The 19,994-nt window shown below is 46.4% G+C and overlaps 1 protein-coding gene across 1 annotated transcript in view; it reads right to left on the reverse strand.

Annotated features, from left to right (window-relative positions):
* Nucleotides 1-19,994, reverse strand: part of MYO15A (myosin XVA) — a 1,716,372-nt gene that overhangs the window by 950,411 nt on the left and 745,967 nt on the right. The window contains exons 31-32 of the mRNA XM_086939741.1: nucleotides 5,923-6,158; nucleotides 5,074-5,252 (exon numbers count right to left, since the gene is read on the reverse strand). Coding sequence (XP_086795867.1) covers nucleotides 5,074-5,252; nucleotides 5,923-6,158 — 415 coding nt within the window. The remainder of the gene's footprint in view (nucleotides 1-5,073; nucleotides 5,253-5,922; nucleotides 6,159-19,994) is intronic.

The raw sequence follows: 19,994 nt of genomic DNA on the forward strand, positions 1-19,994 counted from the left end.
AGGTTTTGATAAAGAGGTGAAGATTTGCTCCTGTAAACTATACTTATTAGATAAATGTTGAATATACTACATTTTAGACTTGCCTGGAATTACACAGAACCTGGATTTCAACAGACAGGCACTGACAAATAAAGAAACATATTTCCCCTTTGCGGCGGTCATTCTGTGAATTTCTAAACTGTTTCCATTTGGAGCACTAAATGTTGAAGGATTTGGTTACGCATAATTGACTCCTTGGGAACAGATGTGGGGTAAAGATTACGCTGCAGACTTTGAAAGTTTCAGATCAGGTTTTGTATCATAGTACTCTTGCTTGTTCAATCAATATAATCATGGGGACATAAGGTTATTTCCCAGTGCCTCATCTACCAAAAGTTTTAAAAACATTAGGGACAACTCAGCTTCATTCAATTTGTGATATTTCACAGCTTCTCCCTCTGTTTACAATGGCGTCCAACATCGATACAAGGACGCCATAGTACCGAAATGTGTGAACAGGATCTTAGCATTCGCAATACAAACTGCTGCTGCATGAGCATTTCCTTGGGGTGAAAGTCGAGATCTGCTCACAGCAGTCAAAACGTCAGATTTTAGTTCAGGTAGTCCAGCCACTTAAAAGCACATTGTGGCACATCCCAATAAGCCTGATGTACCTCACTAAAAGATTGAAAGGTTAAGAATCATTCCTCGACATGGATGCATATGAGGAGAGATGGGGGTGCTATGGACAAAAGGATGGATTGATGAAAGTCTCAGGTGACTCATTTAGAGAGTTTGGTGATCTCATTTAGATGGTCTGGTGATCATCTCAAACGTTGTTATATTGAGGATAATATTCTTCCAGCTATGACATTTACAAATATCTCTTCAGTTCAATGAAATGCAATGGAATGTTCAAGAAAGATCAGCATTTCGATTTCAGAGACAAAGACCTTCATAAAAATTTCTAAAGATTTAGACTTATGTGTAGCAACAAATTTGATGGATGAGGTGGTTAGATGGTGGGCTGGCTGTGGTTTGTTGGTCTTGAGCGCTTCTGGTGAACTAATGCAGGGGAAGGGTGCTGGCTTAGAGGCATAGGGGGTGGCACATGTTGTGTCAATTGAGATGGATGTGTTTACTAGTAAATATGTAATGGGTCATATGAGCCAGCCTAGAGCAGCATAAATGTCATCTTTTAAGTCGCTTTTGAACAAAAAGATCAAATCATCCCAAATGGAAGTGACAGGACATGTGTGGAGTCCACGTGCCTCTTTGCGGCCTAGGGATATGGACTCTGTCTCCACTCATCGAATCACTATATCATGCCACTGGATAATTCAAGGCAAGGACGAAGCCTTCCACCTAATTGTGACTGTACTACTAGCCCGGAGAAAGGTTAAATCAAATTGGATTAGGGGCGGGCAATGTCTATTTCCCACTTCTGGTGGAGTATCACTAAAAGGTCCACAGACCATTCTGAAATAGCTCTGACTAACCTGGAGATGAGTCTCCGGCCAGACTCGATAGTAAACAATGCTTTAAGAAATGGGTGAGCGGCTGGTTCAGTGTCGGTGAGTCCCCAGAAAAACTCCAGCTTCACAACCAGTTGCCTGTGTGTTATAAACTGTCCCACTGGAAGGCCTGTCTCCCACATCAGTACATCAGAGGGAATCAGAACACCATCCTTGAACAAGTCACCGGAGTAACATACCCCAGAGCCCTCCCATACTCCTGAAGCACAATGCCTTTTGGCTCGTCGGAATGCACATATGCCCTTCAAGGGGAACTCCAAGGAACACAGTGTGACATTTGGAGAGACTCAGAGGACCTTATGGTAGGAAAAATTGCCTATATGCAGCCTCTTGTATGGGGCCTCAAGTAGAGCTCATTTAGGGATGAAAAGCTCATGAGCAAAGGTTTGAGCACCCCGTTCGTCACTGCCGCACACTTCAGACAAGCTGTGGTCAGCCAGACAGCATGCTTCCAAATATTATTGCTTGCATATCAAGGTCCCAGGTCCACCCTGTTCCGTGGGGAGCTGCAGTTTGGCCAAGGTGACTCAATGACTCCTTATGTTGTCCAGAATCACTCTTTGCACCGATTTTCGAGGAATTATTCAATCCAGTGCAAGAGATGGCTATCAAGCACATGTGTGAGCAGCAGTTTTTGTGACCTCAATGCTCAGCGATAGACAGTCACTGGTAAATTCTGTATGTGAATTGGAGAGCCTTATGGAAGTGCTGAAGTGGTTTTCAAATTCAAAGCCATGTGATCAGAACTCAAGTAGTTGTCTAACCTATTCTTCATCATATTAGTGAAATTCACCTCTTCGAATTTCTTAAGGCGTCCCAGACCCATGGCACAGGAAAAACGCGTGTATTCTACATCAGAGCGTACACCACTGCTAACATAGTTCATAAGAATGCTACCGGATTCTCCTTAATTTGTCACTTGATTTACACAGGCAATATAATGAGTGTTGCTGATTTCCAAAATAATCTAGTACTAGTTACCTAGTCTTGCTGGTATTCCATCTCTGATAGCAAACAGTAGAAAACAAAGATATCCAACCTTTTCTAAAATGAGAGCTACTTGTGTTCAATGAAAATCATCCTGAGCTACCAATATTATTAGTGTTGTTATAGTGAGCACAACAGACAAGATTATATTAGTGGCAACCCCGTGCAAGATTACCAGCACTGATCATCTCGCTCCATCAGGCAGGGTTGCCAGTAGTAATGTAAAAAAGGCTTCAACAATTAGGAATGCTTCTACATGGCTATTAAATGACAGCCATAGCTGTAATTCCCCTGGTGTCAAAGTAACATTAGTAATAAATCTCTCCAATGCTGCATGATTCATCATTCAAAGATCAGCTTTAAATATAGTTTAGAAGTTCAGCCATTTTTCTTTAAGCATCATCTTATTAGTTTTGAAAATGCACACATTTGGGTCTCAAATACTGGCTTTTACATTTTTGGGTACACATATTAATTAATTCAACAAAGCAAAAGCTTCTTATTTGGTGTGCTGCACACAGGAAAGCTATTTAGAGGTAACAGGAGAGCTACAAGTAGGCCACAAGCAACTAGCTGGAAAAATATGCAGTAGAGGATCTAAACCAGTGGGGTATCAAAATGCAATGGGGCCTAATGCAAGTAAGGAAAATGGTCTGCCTCTTCCACTGGTTAGGGAAGTAAAATAATATTACCTGAAACTGAGGCATATACCTGGTTACTATAGTATTTGCATCTGATGTACTAATGATGGCTAAGTTCTTGCTCCACTTTACCTCTTCACCGGGGGAGAGGGGGGTTGCTTCAAGGGGGTTGGTTGGGGTATTGCACCATTCTAATAAATGTATTCTGAAGAAAATAGTTGGGTACAGTTACCCTCAGTCGGACGTGGTAAGGCCCCTATCGGATTTCACCTGGATTTGTAATTACACAGACATATTAAAGCACACACAAACACACACTCTCCCACTACCCCACCTGTTTTGAAGATCTTTGAGAATGTTGGTAGTATTAAAAATATTGTGGTTCCTGCCACTCAGTACCCCCAACAATCAGCACTCCGCCCCCCCCCCACTGCCTCCTAAGCCCCTCACATGCCCTGCATGTTGCATTAATGTATTTTAACTGGATGTGCAAGTGTGATTGTTGGAAAATCTGATAATCTGAATCACCACCACAATCTTTCTGACCGAGATATGCCCCTGCTCTTCACTAATCCATACCCCTGCATCATTACCAGAGTATCTCCAGCCCCTATCTCTCTTCCTCTTATCATCTCTGTAACTCTCTCGCCAAGTCCCCATTGTATCTCCTCACTTCCTCCTCCCCCTCTCCAGTTCCCACTAATGTTTATATTACTTACCAGTAATCTTCATTACTGTGATGCCCCTTTCATCATCCCATTACTGACTATTGCAGAGAAATGCGGCCCTGTCTCACTCAAGGCACTCCTACCCAAATCCCATGGCCCACTATCCCCCTTTTCTGTTGCATCTCTATTGTCCCTTTCATTATTCTGTCCCCCCAGTATCTCTACATACTTCCTTGTATATCTGTGCTGTACCGTCATCTAAATTTGTCTGTATCTCCTACGTTTCACCTTTGACTCTCCCCCTTTCTCACCTTTCACTCTCATCTTGCCCTCCCCATCCATTCTCCACTGATGTTTCCATTCCGAGCTGCATCTAGCTATCCACTTCACTTTCCTTCACCCGCTTCTGTCTGGTTCCTTTTTTCCCCCTTCATTCTCTCCCTTCTCATCACTCTCTCCTGCAATGCCCATTCACCCAAGTATCTCTGCATCAATCTATAGCTAGGTACATTACATCTCTCACTCTTCTACCTACCTCTTTGTTCTGGTTCCCCTCTTACAGTTCCCCATGTTTCTCTACATCCTTTCTTGTTCATCTCCCCTTCCCACTCTTCTCTCTACCTTACTTTGTCAATACTTTCTCCCTTTCAAAAATCCCTCCACTTTCCCATGTCATCATAGAGTCCCACTCTGCAACTCTAGGCAATAGCTTGCTTAATCTCCACAACTGCCCTCACAATGCTAAGGATGTCTGGCCTCCACCCTGGGGGTGCCCAGGAGTGGACGCCTCACAGGGAAAGCCAGGAGGGGTTCCACAGCGGTATTCGTACAAGCGCCTTGAGACCCTTGCGGGTGAGTAGTGCGCTATACAAGTATCAATTTACATTTACATTTACACCATCTCTCCCATCTCAATATATATTTTGTTCCTTCACATTCTCATCTGTATCGCTAAACCCTCCGGTTTTCTTTGCGACCTGTACCTTCCCAACTTTTAATTTTCTCTAGAATCTATCTCTCTTTTCTCCCCTCTCCCTCTCCACTCTTCTTCTCCTCCTAAACCTCTTAAACACAAATGCAGCCCCCAGGCTGGCACTCAGAATCAAATGTGTACTTGTGGCTGGTTAAATAACCTTCAGATTTAGGACAGTCTGGTCCTCCCATGACTGAGGGCCTGGCGACACTGCAGTGGCTGCACCATTGATACCTGTGGCCTGATCTTATCCCCTTCTCAACGAAATAGAAAACATTCTTTAACCTTACCATCAAAGCAATATACGTCCAGTGCCATGTTAGCTTTCTCCTTGTTGGCTATCCATTCAAGCAAAGAGGGTGGATAGGTCCTGGCTGTCTCTGGTCCATGCTGTGACTTCTGCATGGCCTGCATAAGTTTGTGTTGACAAAATGATTTGTACCCATTGTAGGCGAAATCAGAGACAAACCTGCAACAAAAGCAAAACAGCCCAGCTGAAGGTGAAATTGAGCATGTACTTCACTTTAGTACTAACCAAAGGTAAAAATCTGAAGTGACCGCAGTCATGAAGTCATATTTTAGACATCATTTGGACATTCCACAAATGCTCCATATTTAGGTCTGTAATCAAAATTATCACAAAGTCTGCAGCAGTACACACTCAATGTACCCTGTTTTGAAAATAATACCATAATTAGCCACGGGGTGAAAATTTGGGGAAATGCCTCCTTGTCTACTTCTACTTGTCAACAGCACAGTAAGTATGCATTTCCAGATGTTTGTGACTGCTTAGGGAGACTGAGGATCTGCAGCCAGCTAAAATGACGAATTCATATCATATCTGAGTCGACTATCCATGGAGCACTTGCCCTTTTCATTTACCGCTTGAGTACTAGCAATATGGCTTACTGCCAACTGAAAATGCAGAGGTTTTTTTAATACTTTATTAGCAAGTTTCCAAAATAACAGAGAAAAACTAAGGCCCATATACACTGGCATATCACAATTGAATATATGTGATACTGGAGGCAAACAACAATATTAATGATGCAGCATGTACAAAAGAGAAACAGTTTATATCAAATGCAGAGTTTATGTAATAAAACACAAGGGGATTTTTGTATTTTCAATGTACTCACTTCAAGAGATATTTGTCCATGTTGGGTGATGGCGAAAACCCACTAAGGCACGAAGCCAGTAGGTACCATCCACGTTCTTCATTGTTGGGATTGGTATTGCGCCACACCTGATTGGCTACCTGAGCAAGAATCTCGTCTCTCAGGCCGGGAATAGATAGTCCCTTCTGGATGATGTAGTTTCCAAATAGATTCTCCTGGATGCCGTTGAGATAAGGGTCTCCCATGAACCTCAGGACCTATTAGAGTATTTATATTATACACATCCATATAGTTTAATAAATCAGTAAAATGAGCTTTCCTTTAAGAATTACATTTAGTCACCCTTAAATAAGTGAGCATCAAATTACTGCAAAGCGAAGTCACCTCAATACATTATTAAATTTTACCTTAGGGTAAACCTGTACATGTGTAAGTGTTTTCATTTTAGCTATGACGTTGCACTTTTAAACAAATCATCAGTATCTAAGTTGCCTTGTGGGAGATACTGTTAGGTCCTGTGGGAGTTTATAATACACTCTAAGCTTTTATGTATTTGTTTATTTCTTCAAAGTCTTGTTTAAGTGCAGACCAACTTTAGGCTGCAAAGATGTGTGGGCTTAATTGACAATGTACAGGTCACTGTGGGATTTGAAAGAGCCCTCTGAAAATATGACAAATCATGCTGTCGTTTGTGAGATCGCTTGGATTACTGGTGAAATTTGTAGATGATGCTCCTACAGTTCTGTAGTTATCTATTAGGCATCCTTGTCACACATATACAGAAACTATTTAAGATCATTCTACAGTACATCAAGTTATGTAATATCCTTTTAAAATCGCTACTAAAAATGAAGAGTTCCTCCTGGAATGAAAATAGAATAAAATGAAAACAGTAAATGGTAAGCCAGCCAATAAACCCACTCAAATCTATTGCTAATCGTCAACTAATCCAGAATGAAGTAATTCCACATACACTTCACAAAAATCGACGTTGGAACCTACAAGAATGAAATGAGGTTCCCATGAGATGCAAGCCACATCTTAAATAAATATAGAAACTTAGGTACGATTATCCATGGCTACCCAGTCTCTAAATCTCATCTGATATTTGTGCTCACACAACATACAAGATTCAATTCTTTATCCTTGGTTTCACAGTAATACTGTTCCTCATGTTCTGTTCCATAGGGTCCTGTGAAAGATTCTATGATGATTTCACATGACTCTCCGTTGGACTTGGCCCTTTTTGTAGGGTCATCCCTGAACTTTTTGCCTTCCTCCTGATATTTTTTCTGACCTGGTGTTAGTAGTTTTAGGACTCTGGGTACCTTAGCACTGCAGTCAGTGTAAAGTACATGTGCTCTCTATGGTAAAGCGTGGTAAGATTGGTCTACACCTGTTTGGCATATTTAATTTACGTATCAGTCACTTGTAAAGCGGTATCCCAGATACCCAGGGCCAGTAACTTAAATGCTACTGGTGGGCTTGCAGTGCTGATTGCCCCACCCACCAAAGTAGATGTCAAACCTGTCTAAGGCCTCTGCCATTGTAGGGCCTGCACGCGCAGTTTGCTGCCGCTTTGACGTGGCACATAAAATGGGTGCCTTGTCTGTGACTCCCCTTTTACTACATATCAGCAGCCGCGACCGGCAGTGGGAGTACCTGCAGGGCGGTGACGTGGGGAAGGGGAGGGGCAGGGTGAGGGGTAGTAATGTATGGATTACAGAGCTTCCCAGGTAAGTAAACGTTTAAATAAATAAAACAAATTTCGTTGAGTGCACTGTATCCCCAAATGCGATGCAGTACGCGCAACAAAATTCGTTTTATTTATTTAAATGTTTACTTACCTGGTAAGCTCCGTAATCCATACATTACTACCCCCCACCTTGCCCCTCCCCTTCCCCACGTCACCGCCCTGCAGGTACTCCCACTGCCGGCTGTGGCTGCATATCAGTCACCCCTAAGGTAGGCCCCAGCTAGCCCATTGGGCAGGGTGCATTGTAGGTAAAAGGTAGGACATGTGCCTTAACTGTGTGGCATGTCCTGGTAGTGACAAACACCCATTTTGGTTTCTCACTGCTGTGAGGCTGCCCTCTCATAGGGATGCATTGGGGATTCCCATAAGAGTGTTTCAGTGGTAATTCCTGATCTGAGAGGAGTAGCCGGATGAAGTATGGTATGTTTGGAATGGTGGTAATAAATGCTGGGTAATGGCGTGTGCAGATTTATTATCACTATTTTAGAATGCCACTTTTAGAAGTTAGCATTTTTGTGTGCTATGGGTCTTTGTGCCTGCCTGATGTGTATTGTAGGGCTGGCTCTGGAGTGAAAGGGGCTGGGGATGTGCAGTGGCTCCAGAAAGGCTGGGTGAGTCAGCACTAGGCTGAATGGGCCTGATCTGTATTTGGTGTAGTGGGAGGAGTAACCCCTGACCCTGAAATGGTCTGTGCCTGCCTGGAAAATTGCTGGCTCAACCCCCCTGTGGTGTGTCTGTGGCCAGAGCCTACACTAACAATGACGGTGTTGACGCAGTGTACAGAAATGTTTGAGTGCCCCCCAGATCTGGTTTGAAATGTTACCCAAGCCCTGTGCCAGGACATAAAAAAGGACACAAGTGGTACAAGTATTGGGGCTGTGACCCCATGTTTTGGGGTACCTTCATGGAGCTGTGAGGAGAGTACTGCTGGGTGCCAGGAGGAACTGCCACAAAGGACTTCCCCTCTGCTGGAGGGCCCTGTGAGCTGGTCTGCCTGGGCCCAGCTCTGCCCCAGTAATAGCAGGGCTGGGGATTCTCTCCAGTACATTGCTCAGCCCACTTATTAATAAATTAATAATGATAATTACGCACTTATATAGTGCACGACTACCCGGAGGCATCTCAACGCCTGTACGAATACCGCTGAGGAACCCTTCCAGGCCTTTCCTTGTGAGGAGCCCCCTCCTGGGCACCCCCAAGGTGAAGTCAGGCATCCTCAGCGTTGTTGGGGCCGTTGTAGAGATTAAGCAAGCTATTGCCCAGAGGTGCAGAGTGGGGCTCATGATCAGAATAGGCACAGAGGCGAGAATTAACAGGTCAGAGGAAATTGAGCCCGAGACCCGCCAAGGCGGAAATTGAACCCTGGTCCCGGACAGACTACTGCATCAGGGTCTGCCGCTCGGATGTATGACGTTACAACGCATACTTTTACTCCGCATACCATTACAACGCGGTATTCACAACGCATACCACTACAACGCATAGCGCTTTGGGGTGCTGGATAGTGGTAAGTATAATTTACTATTCTAACTCCAGTCCCCGTGGACCCTAGGGAAGGTGTTGGATAGTAAATTAAACTTACCTCTTATCCTAGAGCGCCCCCCAGCGCCATGCGTTGTAATGGTATGCGTTGTAATGCCTGCGTTGTAGTGGTAGTGCGTTGTAAAAAATGCGTTGTAACAGGTGAATACCCTGCCGCTCTAACCATTGAGCCACACTTCTCTACTAGCTAAGCGCTAAGAGAGCACTTTTGTCACGATCCCGAGGAGGTGGTGGTGCTGGTTGCCCACTCAGCGCTGGGCGATGTGTGCTGATTGAGATACAGCAGGAGGTTCTGCTGGAGTGGCCTGTGCTGTGAGGATCAGACAGAGGGGCACGAGAAGAGCAATGTGTCACTGCCTGCCGTGGTGAGAAAACTGCCCAAAACTTGACGGAGACTTCGCTCCGCAACTGACTGCGAGCACTGCGGCCGATCCGGAAGTCAGGCAGAGGATGCCTGATCGTAGGTGGTGCTCCCACGAAGAAGTGGAGAGCACCGCAGGTTCCATTTGCTGAAGATCACTGATGCCATTGGGGGCGGGTTCTGCTGCTCCAGGAAGGCCGCCTGAAGTCAGGCGAATGCTACGCCTGGTCGGGGCGGGGCTCCCGTGCCAAGGAGGAGAGCCTGTAAGCCTACAACCGAAGACGGAGCCTCGCCGGCTCCCGGTCGCTGTGATCTCCCTGTTCCCGGCTGATTGTCTGCAACAAAGAGAAGCCCCGGTGAGTGGGGCTTGGAAAGCACACTAATGCCTGTTTTGGGTGTCAGTTGCACCAGGAGGAGCCCGGTGTAGGGGCTCCTGATGCACTGTTGGTGCCGGTGACCCTTTCCACAGCTGCACCACCAGATTGCTGCAGCTGCAACAAAGGGGGCAATTCTGTTGACCTCAGAGTGACCAGGGTAAGTTGCACCCTCGCCCCATCAGAATACTGCACATTCAGGGAGGTGCTTGGTGAGTCAGGGCTACTGGACATGGGCAGGAGTGATTAGGATACACAATGGATAACGTGCATGCCAAGGTTTGACTATAATGTGTGCACCATACTAAGAGTACCAGGGGGCACTACTGAGTAAATGTAGGCACGATGTGTTATGCTTTTGTGGTGATGTGTGTCTAATATGCTATGCTAGGCAATCCTGTGATAAGGGTGACTAAGATATGTGCACAGCCTCTGATGATGTATCCATAATTCTCCTTACCAGGTTACACTGGTAATTCTGATGTTCATGCTCATGATTTAGGTATAATGTGTTTATGCTACCTGTGAGGTTACCGGTAGTTAGTGGTTGTGATTTTCGCTACGTATGTGTTATGATGGGGATGATAGTGGCCCGATTGGCCCTGTAATGTATATAATCCCCTGTAAAGTAGCACTTAGTGCCAGGTGGCACAGTGTATATATGTGATTATACTCTAATGTGTTTTATGAGTAATACAAAGACTATTTTTGATATAACCTTGTGTTGAGTTTTTTTTGTGGTGTGCCTAGTGTGTCACTGCTGTGTGAGTGTGTTGCGCAAACGCTTTACACATTGCTTCTAGGATAAGCCTCACTGCTCTGCCAAGCTACCAAGGGGGTGAGCAGGGGTTATCTTTGGTGTGTATTGCCTTGTCCTGACTATAGTGGCAGTTTCTGCCTGGCTTAGTCGCATGCCCTAGCCAACCAGAAATCCCATTTCTAACACTCTCGTTGAAGTATTTTTAGATTAAATTGAGAATGCTGCATATGATCCTTTTAAAATATCACAAGCGGTTACATGAGAATCTGTAGAACCACAATTTGAAACCATCAAACCTGAAACTGGTATGCCACAAAGCTATGTGAGGATTCATTAACTTATAGAATATGCTTTGTAAGATCTTTCTAGAGAATGCTCAAGGTACCACAGAGGAAAGTTCTGGAACATAATAAGAAGCCATGGCTGAACAATGGGAAATTAAGTGGATTATTCTCTCGAAAGCAATTTCCGTACAATTACTAAATTTTCCTCTGACTAGCTTCTAATGGCTTAACATCCTTCAGGTGTTACGGTATCTACACATTTAGCTCACAGTGTAGATGGCCTGAACTGTTCAATTTTGTGCATTCCAGTGTCCTATACGTTGCGGACTCAGCACAGTGCAGTACCTCCCAGCAAAAGTGTGGGCAAGTGGGAGAACTGGCAGAATGAGTGAGACGTGCATAGGACTAGTATAACTATACCTAATCATTATGCTTGATGGGTGGATCAATCTTCTGGTGTAGCCCATATTTTGATCCTAAACCAATTCAACGATCACAGGCTGAGCTGCTAATGTACCTCTTGAGATATTAGCAGACAACATCATGATGATGGGAAAGGTCTGGTGCCTTGGTGATGGCAACAGCTCTTCAAAGGAAGTCATTGTTCTTCCTTGACTAAGGATGTCACCAGTTGAGATCCTTCCTCAATTCTTGTTTCAGCTTGGATAGATACTTGTGAGGTGCCCACTTAGCAAGGTTATCTCTTTAATTGCAAGCAGTTACTTGTAATTATGTGTTCCCCTCTGGTTCCGGTGGTCATAGTTCCATTTCATGCTACAATTTCTTGTGGGCAAAATGCATAGTTGAGACTGTGTTTTCCGATCAGGTTCTGGTACTTCAATAGAATGTTAATCACTAGTGTGAGAAGAGTGTTGCACCTCTCTTCGGGTTCGCAGATTTCTTCTTCTTTTATCCTGCAACCATAGTATATTCATTTACTTGGGTGTTCATGACTTATAAGTAGGGACTCTTGCCTTGACTGGTAAGCTGAACATGATAGAAATCATTGTACAATCAGTATACGTTTCAGAAGTCATCAGCGCCATCACAAAACCAAGAAGACCATAATTTCCTTGACTCTATGCAGCTCCTGTGCAATTATGAGCACCTGATTCATAGTTCTCATAAAGTGTCCCACTTGTGGTTTGCCCACAGACAGCAGAGTGTACCATTGCAATTAGTGATGCCCAATGAATCATGTAGCGATGGAAGTCTTCATTGGAATGAAGGACCAATTTCTATTTAATAATAATAAAAAAATAATAAATCATTTGTAAAGCGCCTGGCTACACAGAACTGTGTGTCCCCGCGCTAACTACTGATACAATACAGAGATCCAAAGGCAGCTGTAGAAAAGGAGCTCTGGAGAAGTTTACATGTTGGGGAACAGAAAAGTTTTCAATTTTCCTCGAAATCTCCGTTCAGATGGCTCCATCCGCAAGTGGAGCGGGAGCGCGTTCCAGTGTTTGGAGGCTAAGTACCTAAAGGAGCTTCCTCCCATTTTGGCCCTGAAGATTCGAGGCAGTTTAAACAGCATCATACCAGATGATCTTAGGTTCCGGGTGGAGCGGTGTATAGTGAGGAGGTTTTTTAAGTATTCAGGACCTTTGTCCTGAGCGATGCGATGAGCATAGCAAAGGGTCTTAAATTTGATCCTCTCCCTAACCGGAAGCCAGTGAAGTTTGAACAAGGCAGTTTTTGCGGAAGTTATGCGTGAGAGTCCGAGCACAAGGCATGCGGCGGCATTCTGCACACATTGCAATTGATGTAAACCCCTCTGACTGAGCCCAATCAGGAGGGCATTCCCGTAGTCCAAATGGGGAGTCACGAGCACGTGGACAATGGTTTTTCTGGCTCCGGTAGGAAGGAGATCCAACACCTTTCGAAGAACCTTTAGTATGCCAAAACACCTTCCCGTTACCCTGCTGACATGGGTCTTGCCAGAGAGGTCTGAGTCCAGCATAACGCCTAGGTTTCTTACCGACTCCACGGGAATGGGCAGGTTACCCAATTCGATAGGCCACCATGAGCGAGACCAAGCAGAAGTTGCTCTCCCGATCACCAGTAGTTCGGTCTTTTCGCCATTTAGACGAAGGCAGTTGTTATTCATCCAGACCGCTACTGCAGACATGCAATCTGAGAAATTGGTGGCATCTTCTGTGAGAAGTTGGCCCGATATGCAGCGTTCGCTATTCTAGCGACCACTATGCATCGGTCCAAACGACCCTTATGGTGATTGGTTGTAAGTCAACCTTAGACCAGCTATCCTAGTAGCGTGGATACGAGCAGTCTTCGGGCTAAACTCTAGAGGGCGTGTTAAGCCAGCTGTTATACCATCACATACCCCTTGAACACCAAGTGAAAGGACACCACACAAGTGTTATGAAAATAAACAGTATATTTATTAGAATCACAACAGCCCTGTACTCTTTATGAGGACAGGGTACTAAGCACAGAACAAAACTCTTAGGAAAATACTTCAAGTGCACAATCAATACAAGTGCCCGAGGGCACGGAAAGTTTAGTGGTCTCGGGCGGACCCGATAAGGCAAGTCGGAAGCGAGGGACTCGGGACCCTAAAGTAAGGAGACTATGCAGGCACCGAAATGCCGAAGTTACCTAGCCACGAGGGCTGCGGCTGCACAAGTCTTACAGGCGTCGGGGGTCTTCGCTGATGAGCCAGGAGCCGGAAGGAAGGAGTTGCTGGCTGGCGACCAGTGAAGAATAGTTCGTAGAGATCCAAGCCTGGATCAGAGATCGATGATACCTGAAAGCAGAGGGGACCAAGTTCGTACTACTAACCAGTAGCCAGAGGGTACCAGGAGGGCACCGGATGGCCGTCGCCTCGACTAGGTGAGTGGGCGACGCTAGGCTCTGCAGTCTCACGGACCAGGAGGCTTTGTTGGCGACCAGGAGGGAGGTGCGAGCTGTCCCACGAAGGTTGATGCTGTCGGCGTCGCTGGGCCCAGGATTGGGGCAACAAGCCTTGGCAGATTTCAGGGCCACGTGGTGGGCCTAAAATGGCGTCTGGAGTGGACCAGGAGGGTCCGGGGTGCTCCTCTCGTAAAAAGGAGCAGAAGGCTAGTCTGGAGCAACCAGACCAGCAACGTTGGTTGTCGTTCGTCGTCAAAGGGTCACAAGCCAGCGGCTAGTGATCGGACAACGTGCTGAGCAGCGAGCAGAAGGGCCCCACGCAGATCGTGGAGATGCTGGGAGACTGCACTTCGGTGCTGGAGCTGCTCAGGGTCGGGGCTTCTCGGACCCCAGAGCACTCACCAGAGGATTCCTTCGGTGATCCGGTTCTCGTCGAGCTGGGCCGTCGGATTCCTGAGGAAGGACTTGCAGCAAACCGCAGAGTTCTTAGATGGTGCCTGCGGATGCAGGGTGACTACTCCTTAGCCACAAGGGAGAAATCTTGAGAAGAGTCTCGAATGTCCTTTCGTAGAAAGTAGTTCTTGATTCAAAGATGATCTAATTTGGAAGGGTCCCGCTCCGGCCTTTATCCTAAAGAAAGGGGTGGGTACATGACTAGGTCCTGCCCTAGGGGTGGGACCAGGAAGGGGGGTAGTTACACCCCTCTCCCCTGCCGGACTTTCCCCAGGTCAGGGGCTGCGCGCCCCTGGAACTGGTTCTAACCGGCAGATGCGTAGTGAGCACCGGGGTGCCACTCCGCAGTCACCTTCTCGCAAAGCCCTACCTACCCAGAATACACAAAACCCTGTCTGGGATGGTGCGAACACCGCCCCTGACAGGAAACCCTTTGTCCAAGCTCTCCTCGCTGGAAGGACTCCCAGCAGCAGGAGGTCAGACTTGTGTCTGTGGTGGCAGCGTCCATTTTGTGGAGCTGAGGCTTCAGTTAACTTTAACCGGGGTTCACAGTTACATACATGTCGTGTCCCTCTAGAAGGGCGGAATGCTAACCTCGTCGCCAGAATTGGTGAGGGGGCAGCATCCCGATTCGTATGACACCTTACTCGACATGTCTTGATAACGCTATACCGAAGTTACCGATATGATACGCGTTACCATGGAACAGCCATTGGGTCTTGGTTCCGCAAGCTGCAACCGGGCTCGGCTCGTGCCAGAGCCCAATTCACACGGTTCCATGCACTCTGCCTTCAGGATTGTCAAGGCCTGCCATAGGAGTGACTGATAGGAACCCGGGTGTCCATTGTGAGGTTAGATATATGGATACTATACCTAAAGCAACGAGTGAGTACGCAGCGTTGCCCCATCTGTCGTGCAGCCAGTTGTGTCAGATTTAGCTGGCCATCCGGGGGTGGCATAATACATGCTTCAGCCCCTGGTAGGCCCTGGGTACACCGATGCCCTGAGTTACAGGGTCTGACAAGGTGGCCCAGTTCCAATTGGGTAATGCACCTAAGGTACACGCATCAATTTAGTGAGAGAACAGCTAGGCTGTGGGTCTGATTAGCAGGCCCACAGCCCGAGAAAGTCGTAAACCAGTGCAACAAAAGCAAAAAGTCCGGGTGATCATAGGATTGCAGACCCTACTCTCCTACATCTTCTCTTCGGTCAGGAGTTAGCTTAAACACCAGCTGGGTGTCGTCAGCATAGCTAACTATGCCCATCCCAAAGCCCTCTACAATGTGAGCCAGGGGTTCCATATAGATGTTAAATAACGTTTTTGCAGCACTTACAGCCCATTGGGACGCATGCCCTAACCTGTTCAGTCCTCACAGATAAATGTTCTATGAAACAAGCTCTACTAAGGGGGCTGAGGTAACCTTATCTGGCTGGCTGCTCTGTTGCCTGGCACAATGCAAGTTCCACCAACAGTGATTATGAAACCGTATTGTCTACCGGAGATGTGCATTTGTTTGTAGCATTGATTGGTGACCCTCAAATGCTAGGGATATCTCATTCCATGTCTGGCTCTACGCCATCACCAGCCTGTCCTTGTGCACCTGAAGCCCATCATCCAAAGTAGTGATGTCAGGCTGAATGTTGGAAATCATATAATCACCCCACTCCTTCAAGGGGCTGATGTTTGATTTGATCAAATAAGCTCTTCAATTTGTCCAATCCACAAGCATTGTTGGCATCCAGACAGTCTTCTCTTTAAGTATGAGCAGACACCTCCTCCATTAAAATTACGTGGGTAAGAGTGAGGTCATCTATGTAAGGGTTGTGTTCTTCCTCACCTTCAGTTTCTGCCTACTTTTCAGATGGTTATCTGTGCAAAGACAATTCATAAGACATGCAGGCTACAGTGCTGAGCTATTGAAGATGCGGATGGGATGCTTCTGGTCAGTGACATCAGGGAAACAATTAATACAGAACTATGTATTCAATGGGCTTTCTCTTGATCTGGGAAGACCTATACTCTGTCGTGGCAAGGGCTTGGCTGGCTTCTGGGATGGGAACCAATTACATGGCTGGAAGTGCTACAAAGGGAATTAAGCAAGACATCTAGAAGTCCATTAATTTTATTGCTTTAACCTCATGGGCGCTATTGTAATTACGGCCGTATGCTGAGATTTTTAAAAACCCATGTTACATGACGGGCTGGGCTCGTCATCAGCGTGCGAGGAGGCTACACCATGACGAGCCCAGCTCGTCATGAGCGTGGAAGGGGTTAAGGGATGCTTGGAGAGCACCCACACAACTTTGTTAGGAACAAATGGATAGGCTCCCAACAAAGCTTGGCACTGAGTGACATTTGGAAGATTTAGTTAGAAAACAAGTTACTTACCTGTAACTTTAGTTCCCCAGTATTGGTAACTTTCATAGATTCCCATGCTTTGTATCATTCCCCGTCGTCGGAATGGGAGTCTCTGTAACAAAAATACCATAGCTGTAGGTACAAAAGACAATGGAAAAAGGCCTAGGCCTCATTCCCTTTTGTAGCATATCACCCTCTTTGTGCAAAAGAGACCAAACTTTAAGCTCAGCCAATCAGAAGTGCCTCACCACTTAGAACCTTCCTGAAGGAACCTCAGAGCCTCAGATTTCTGTAGCTGTTGTGTACTTAGACACCATATCTGTTATTGGCTGAGCTTTCCCCGGGGAGGTGGGTGGGCGCATGGGAATCTATGAAAGTTACCAATACTGGGGAACTAAAGTTACAGGTAAGTAACTTGTTTTCTTACCCCAGTATTAGAACTTTCATAGGTTCCCATGCTTTGTATCAGAGTAGTAAGCAGTTGGCAAGACAATAATATTTTGTATTGTAAATAATAGCAGTAGACAACATGACATTAGATACAAAATGTGAAAAAATGCAAGGTGGGAAGAAAGGAAAGCTCACCATTAGTGGAAGAGGTTCCTCAGGACAGCCTGTCCTACTGCTGCATCATCCTGTTGCAGAGATTCCAAGCAGTAGTGCTTGGTAAAGGTGTTGACGCTGCTCCAGGTTGCAGCTCTGCAGATATCCTTAATTTGCACCCCCGCGAAGAGTGCTGTGGAAGAAGCCACAGATCTTGTGGAATGCGCTCGTATCTTCCCAGTCAGGGGTTTACCAGCAGCCTTGTGACAATGTAATATAGCGCTTGTGATCCACCTTGAAACACCCTGTTTGGATAGTGGAAGGCCTTTACTCGGTCCTCCGAAGGCCACAAACAGTTGAGAAGATTTTCGAAATCTTTAGTACGTTTTAAATAAAATTTCAAGCATCGCTGCACATCCAATGAATGCATCGCCTTCTCCGCTGGCGTGGAAGGCTGAGGGAAGAATGTTTTCAGAATGACCGGTTCATTCAAATGGAAATCCGAGGGAACCTTTGGCATGAACCTAGGGTTAGTCCTCATGAGGACAGTGTTCCTCTTGAATTGAAGGAAAGGTTCTTGAATGGTCAAAGCCTGTAATTCCCCTACACGCCGAGCCGACGTGAGAGCAAGGAGAAGAGCCAATTTCCACGAAAGATATTTGATGTCAGAACGATGGACTGGTTCAAATGGGCCCTTCATGAGTTGAGAAAGGACCAGATTCAAATGCCATGTTGGAGGAGGCGGTCTCACTGGTGGATAGACTCTGAACAGGCCCTTAAGAAATTGTTTGATTATTCTAGAAGACCATAATGACGGCCCAGAGTCTGTCCTTCTGAATCTTGACAAAGCAGCCAAATGGACCTTAATTGATGAATGGGCTAGACCAGATCTGGCCAAAGACAGCAGGTAAGGGAGGATCTGATGAGGTTTGGAATTGAATGGATCAATGTGTTGCTTTCGACACCAACAACAGAATCTTTTCCACTTAAGGCGGTAAGTTTTGTTAGTTGAAGGAGCCCTTGCTTGGGACAGAACTTCCCTAACCTCCTTTGACAATGGTAGGTTCATAAATTCTCGCTGTTCAGGAGCCATGCAGTCAGGTGTAACGACTGAGGGTCTGGATGCAAAATCTGTCCTCCAGACGTCGTGAGAAGATCCGGCAGAATTTGTAGAGGCAAGGGAGGAGCTATCGACAACAGATGGAGCTCCGTGAACCAGAACTGCCTCGGCCAAGCCGGGGCTATCAGGATCATCCTGCACGGTTCCACCTTGAGTTTCTTGATTAGTCGTGGTATCAGAGGAATGGGAGGAAAAGCGTAGACAAATGTCTTCGACCAGGCTATCGAAAGGGCATTTCCCAGAGAATCCTGATGGGGAAGCCTGCTTGCGTAAGACCGGCATTTCTTGTGGTCGGAGTGGCAAAAAGGTCTATGTCCGGCCTTCCCCACCGGCTGAAGACTAGTTCCAAGATTTCCTGATTCAACTCCCATTCGTGGCTGACCGAGGATGACCTGCTCAGTCTGTCGGCGTTTTCGTTTAGGACGCCAGGCAAGTGTTCTGCCATCAGAGACATCTTGTGTTGGATCGCCCATTTCCAGACCTGCTGGGCTTCTCGTGACAATGGGCGCGATCTGGTCCCTCCTTCCTTGTTCACATAGTGCATGGCCGTGGTGTTGTCCGTCCTGATAAGCACTTGTGAACGTTCCAGGCGAGGAAGAAACGCTTGCAGAGCCAGTCGTATCGCCCTGAGTTCCAACAGGTTGATGTGGAGGCGTTTTTCCTGGGGTGACCAATGACCACTGACATGTAGGTCCTGCAGCACTGCTCCCCAACCCTCCAATGACGCGTCCGTCGTTATCACCTGTGGAGACGGGTCGCTTGCGAAGGATAGGCCTTGGGACAAGTTGTTTTGATCTGTCCACCATAAGGCCGCGTTCTTCATCTCCGGAGTGATAGCCACTCTGTCGTCGAACGAACCGTGGACTTGCTTCCATTGATTGTCCAGTTGTTCCTGCAAGGGACGCATCCTCAGTCTGCAATGGGGGATTAGTGGAATACACGATGATATTACTCCCAGCAGAGACTTGTAGCGGCGTACTGAAAGAGACTTTCTTGTTTGCAAGTCTTGGGCCATGGTTTGTAGTTTCTGCCTCCTTTCCGGAGTAGGAAAAGCTCGTGAAAGCTTTGAGCCCAAGATGGCTCCCAGAAACCAAACTCTCCTGGACGGGATCTGGCAAGATTTCTCGTCGTTTAGAGTGAGACCCAGGTTCTGAAATAAATTGGTACATGCATGAACCGCTTGTAGCGCTGTTTGTCTGGACGGAGCTTTCAGTAACCAGTCGTCCAGATAGGGGAAGACCTGAAACTTGTGTCTTCGCAGGAAAGCTGCTACTGGCGCCAGCACCTTTGTGAATATTCTTGGGGCTGAGCGGAGTCCAAAGGGTAAAACGCTCAATTGGTAATGGCTCTTGGCTACTGTGAATCGCAGAAACCTTCTGTGCCCTGGGTGAATCGGAACGTGGAAATAGGCATCCTCGAGATCGAGTGTGGCCATGTAATCCCCCGGGCTGATCAGCTTCAAGATGTCCTGGAGGGACACCATCCGGAAGGACAGAGAAATGAGATAGGTGTTTAGCCCCCTGAGGTCTAAAATGGGGCGCCACTTGTCGAGCGTCTTCTTCACCAGGAAGAACCTTGAATAAAATCCTTGGCCCCTTTGGTTCGATGGAACTGGCTCTATCGCCCCTTTTCGGAGCATCTGTTGAACTTCTAGCCGAAGGAGACGC

Source organism: Lissotriton vulgaris, chromosome 10, assembly GCF_964263255.1.
Source record: "Lissotriton vulgaris chromosome 10, aLisVul1.2, whole genome shotgun sequence".
Lineage (NCBI taxonomy): Eukaryota > Metazoa > Chordata > Amphibia > Caudata > Salamandridae > Lissotriton > Lissotriton vulgaris.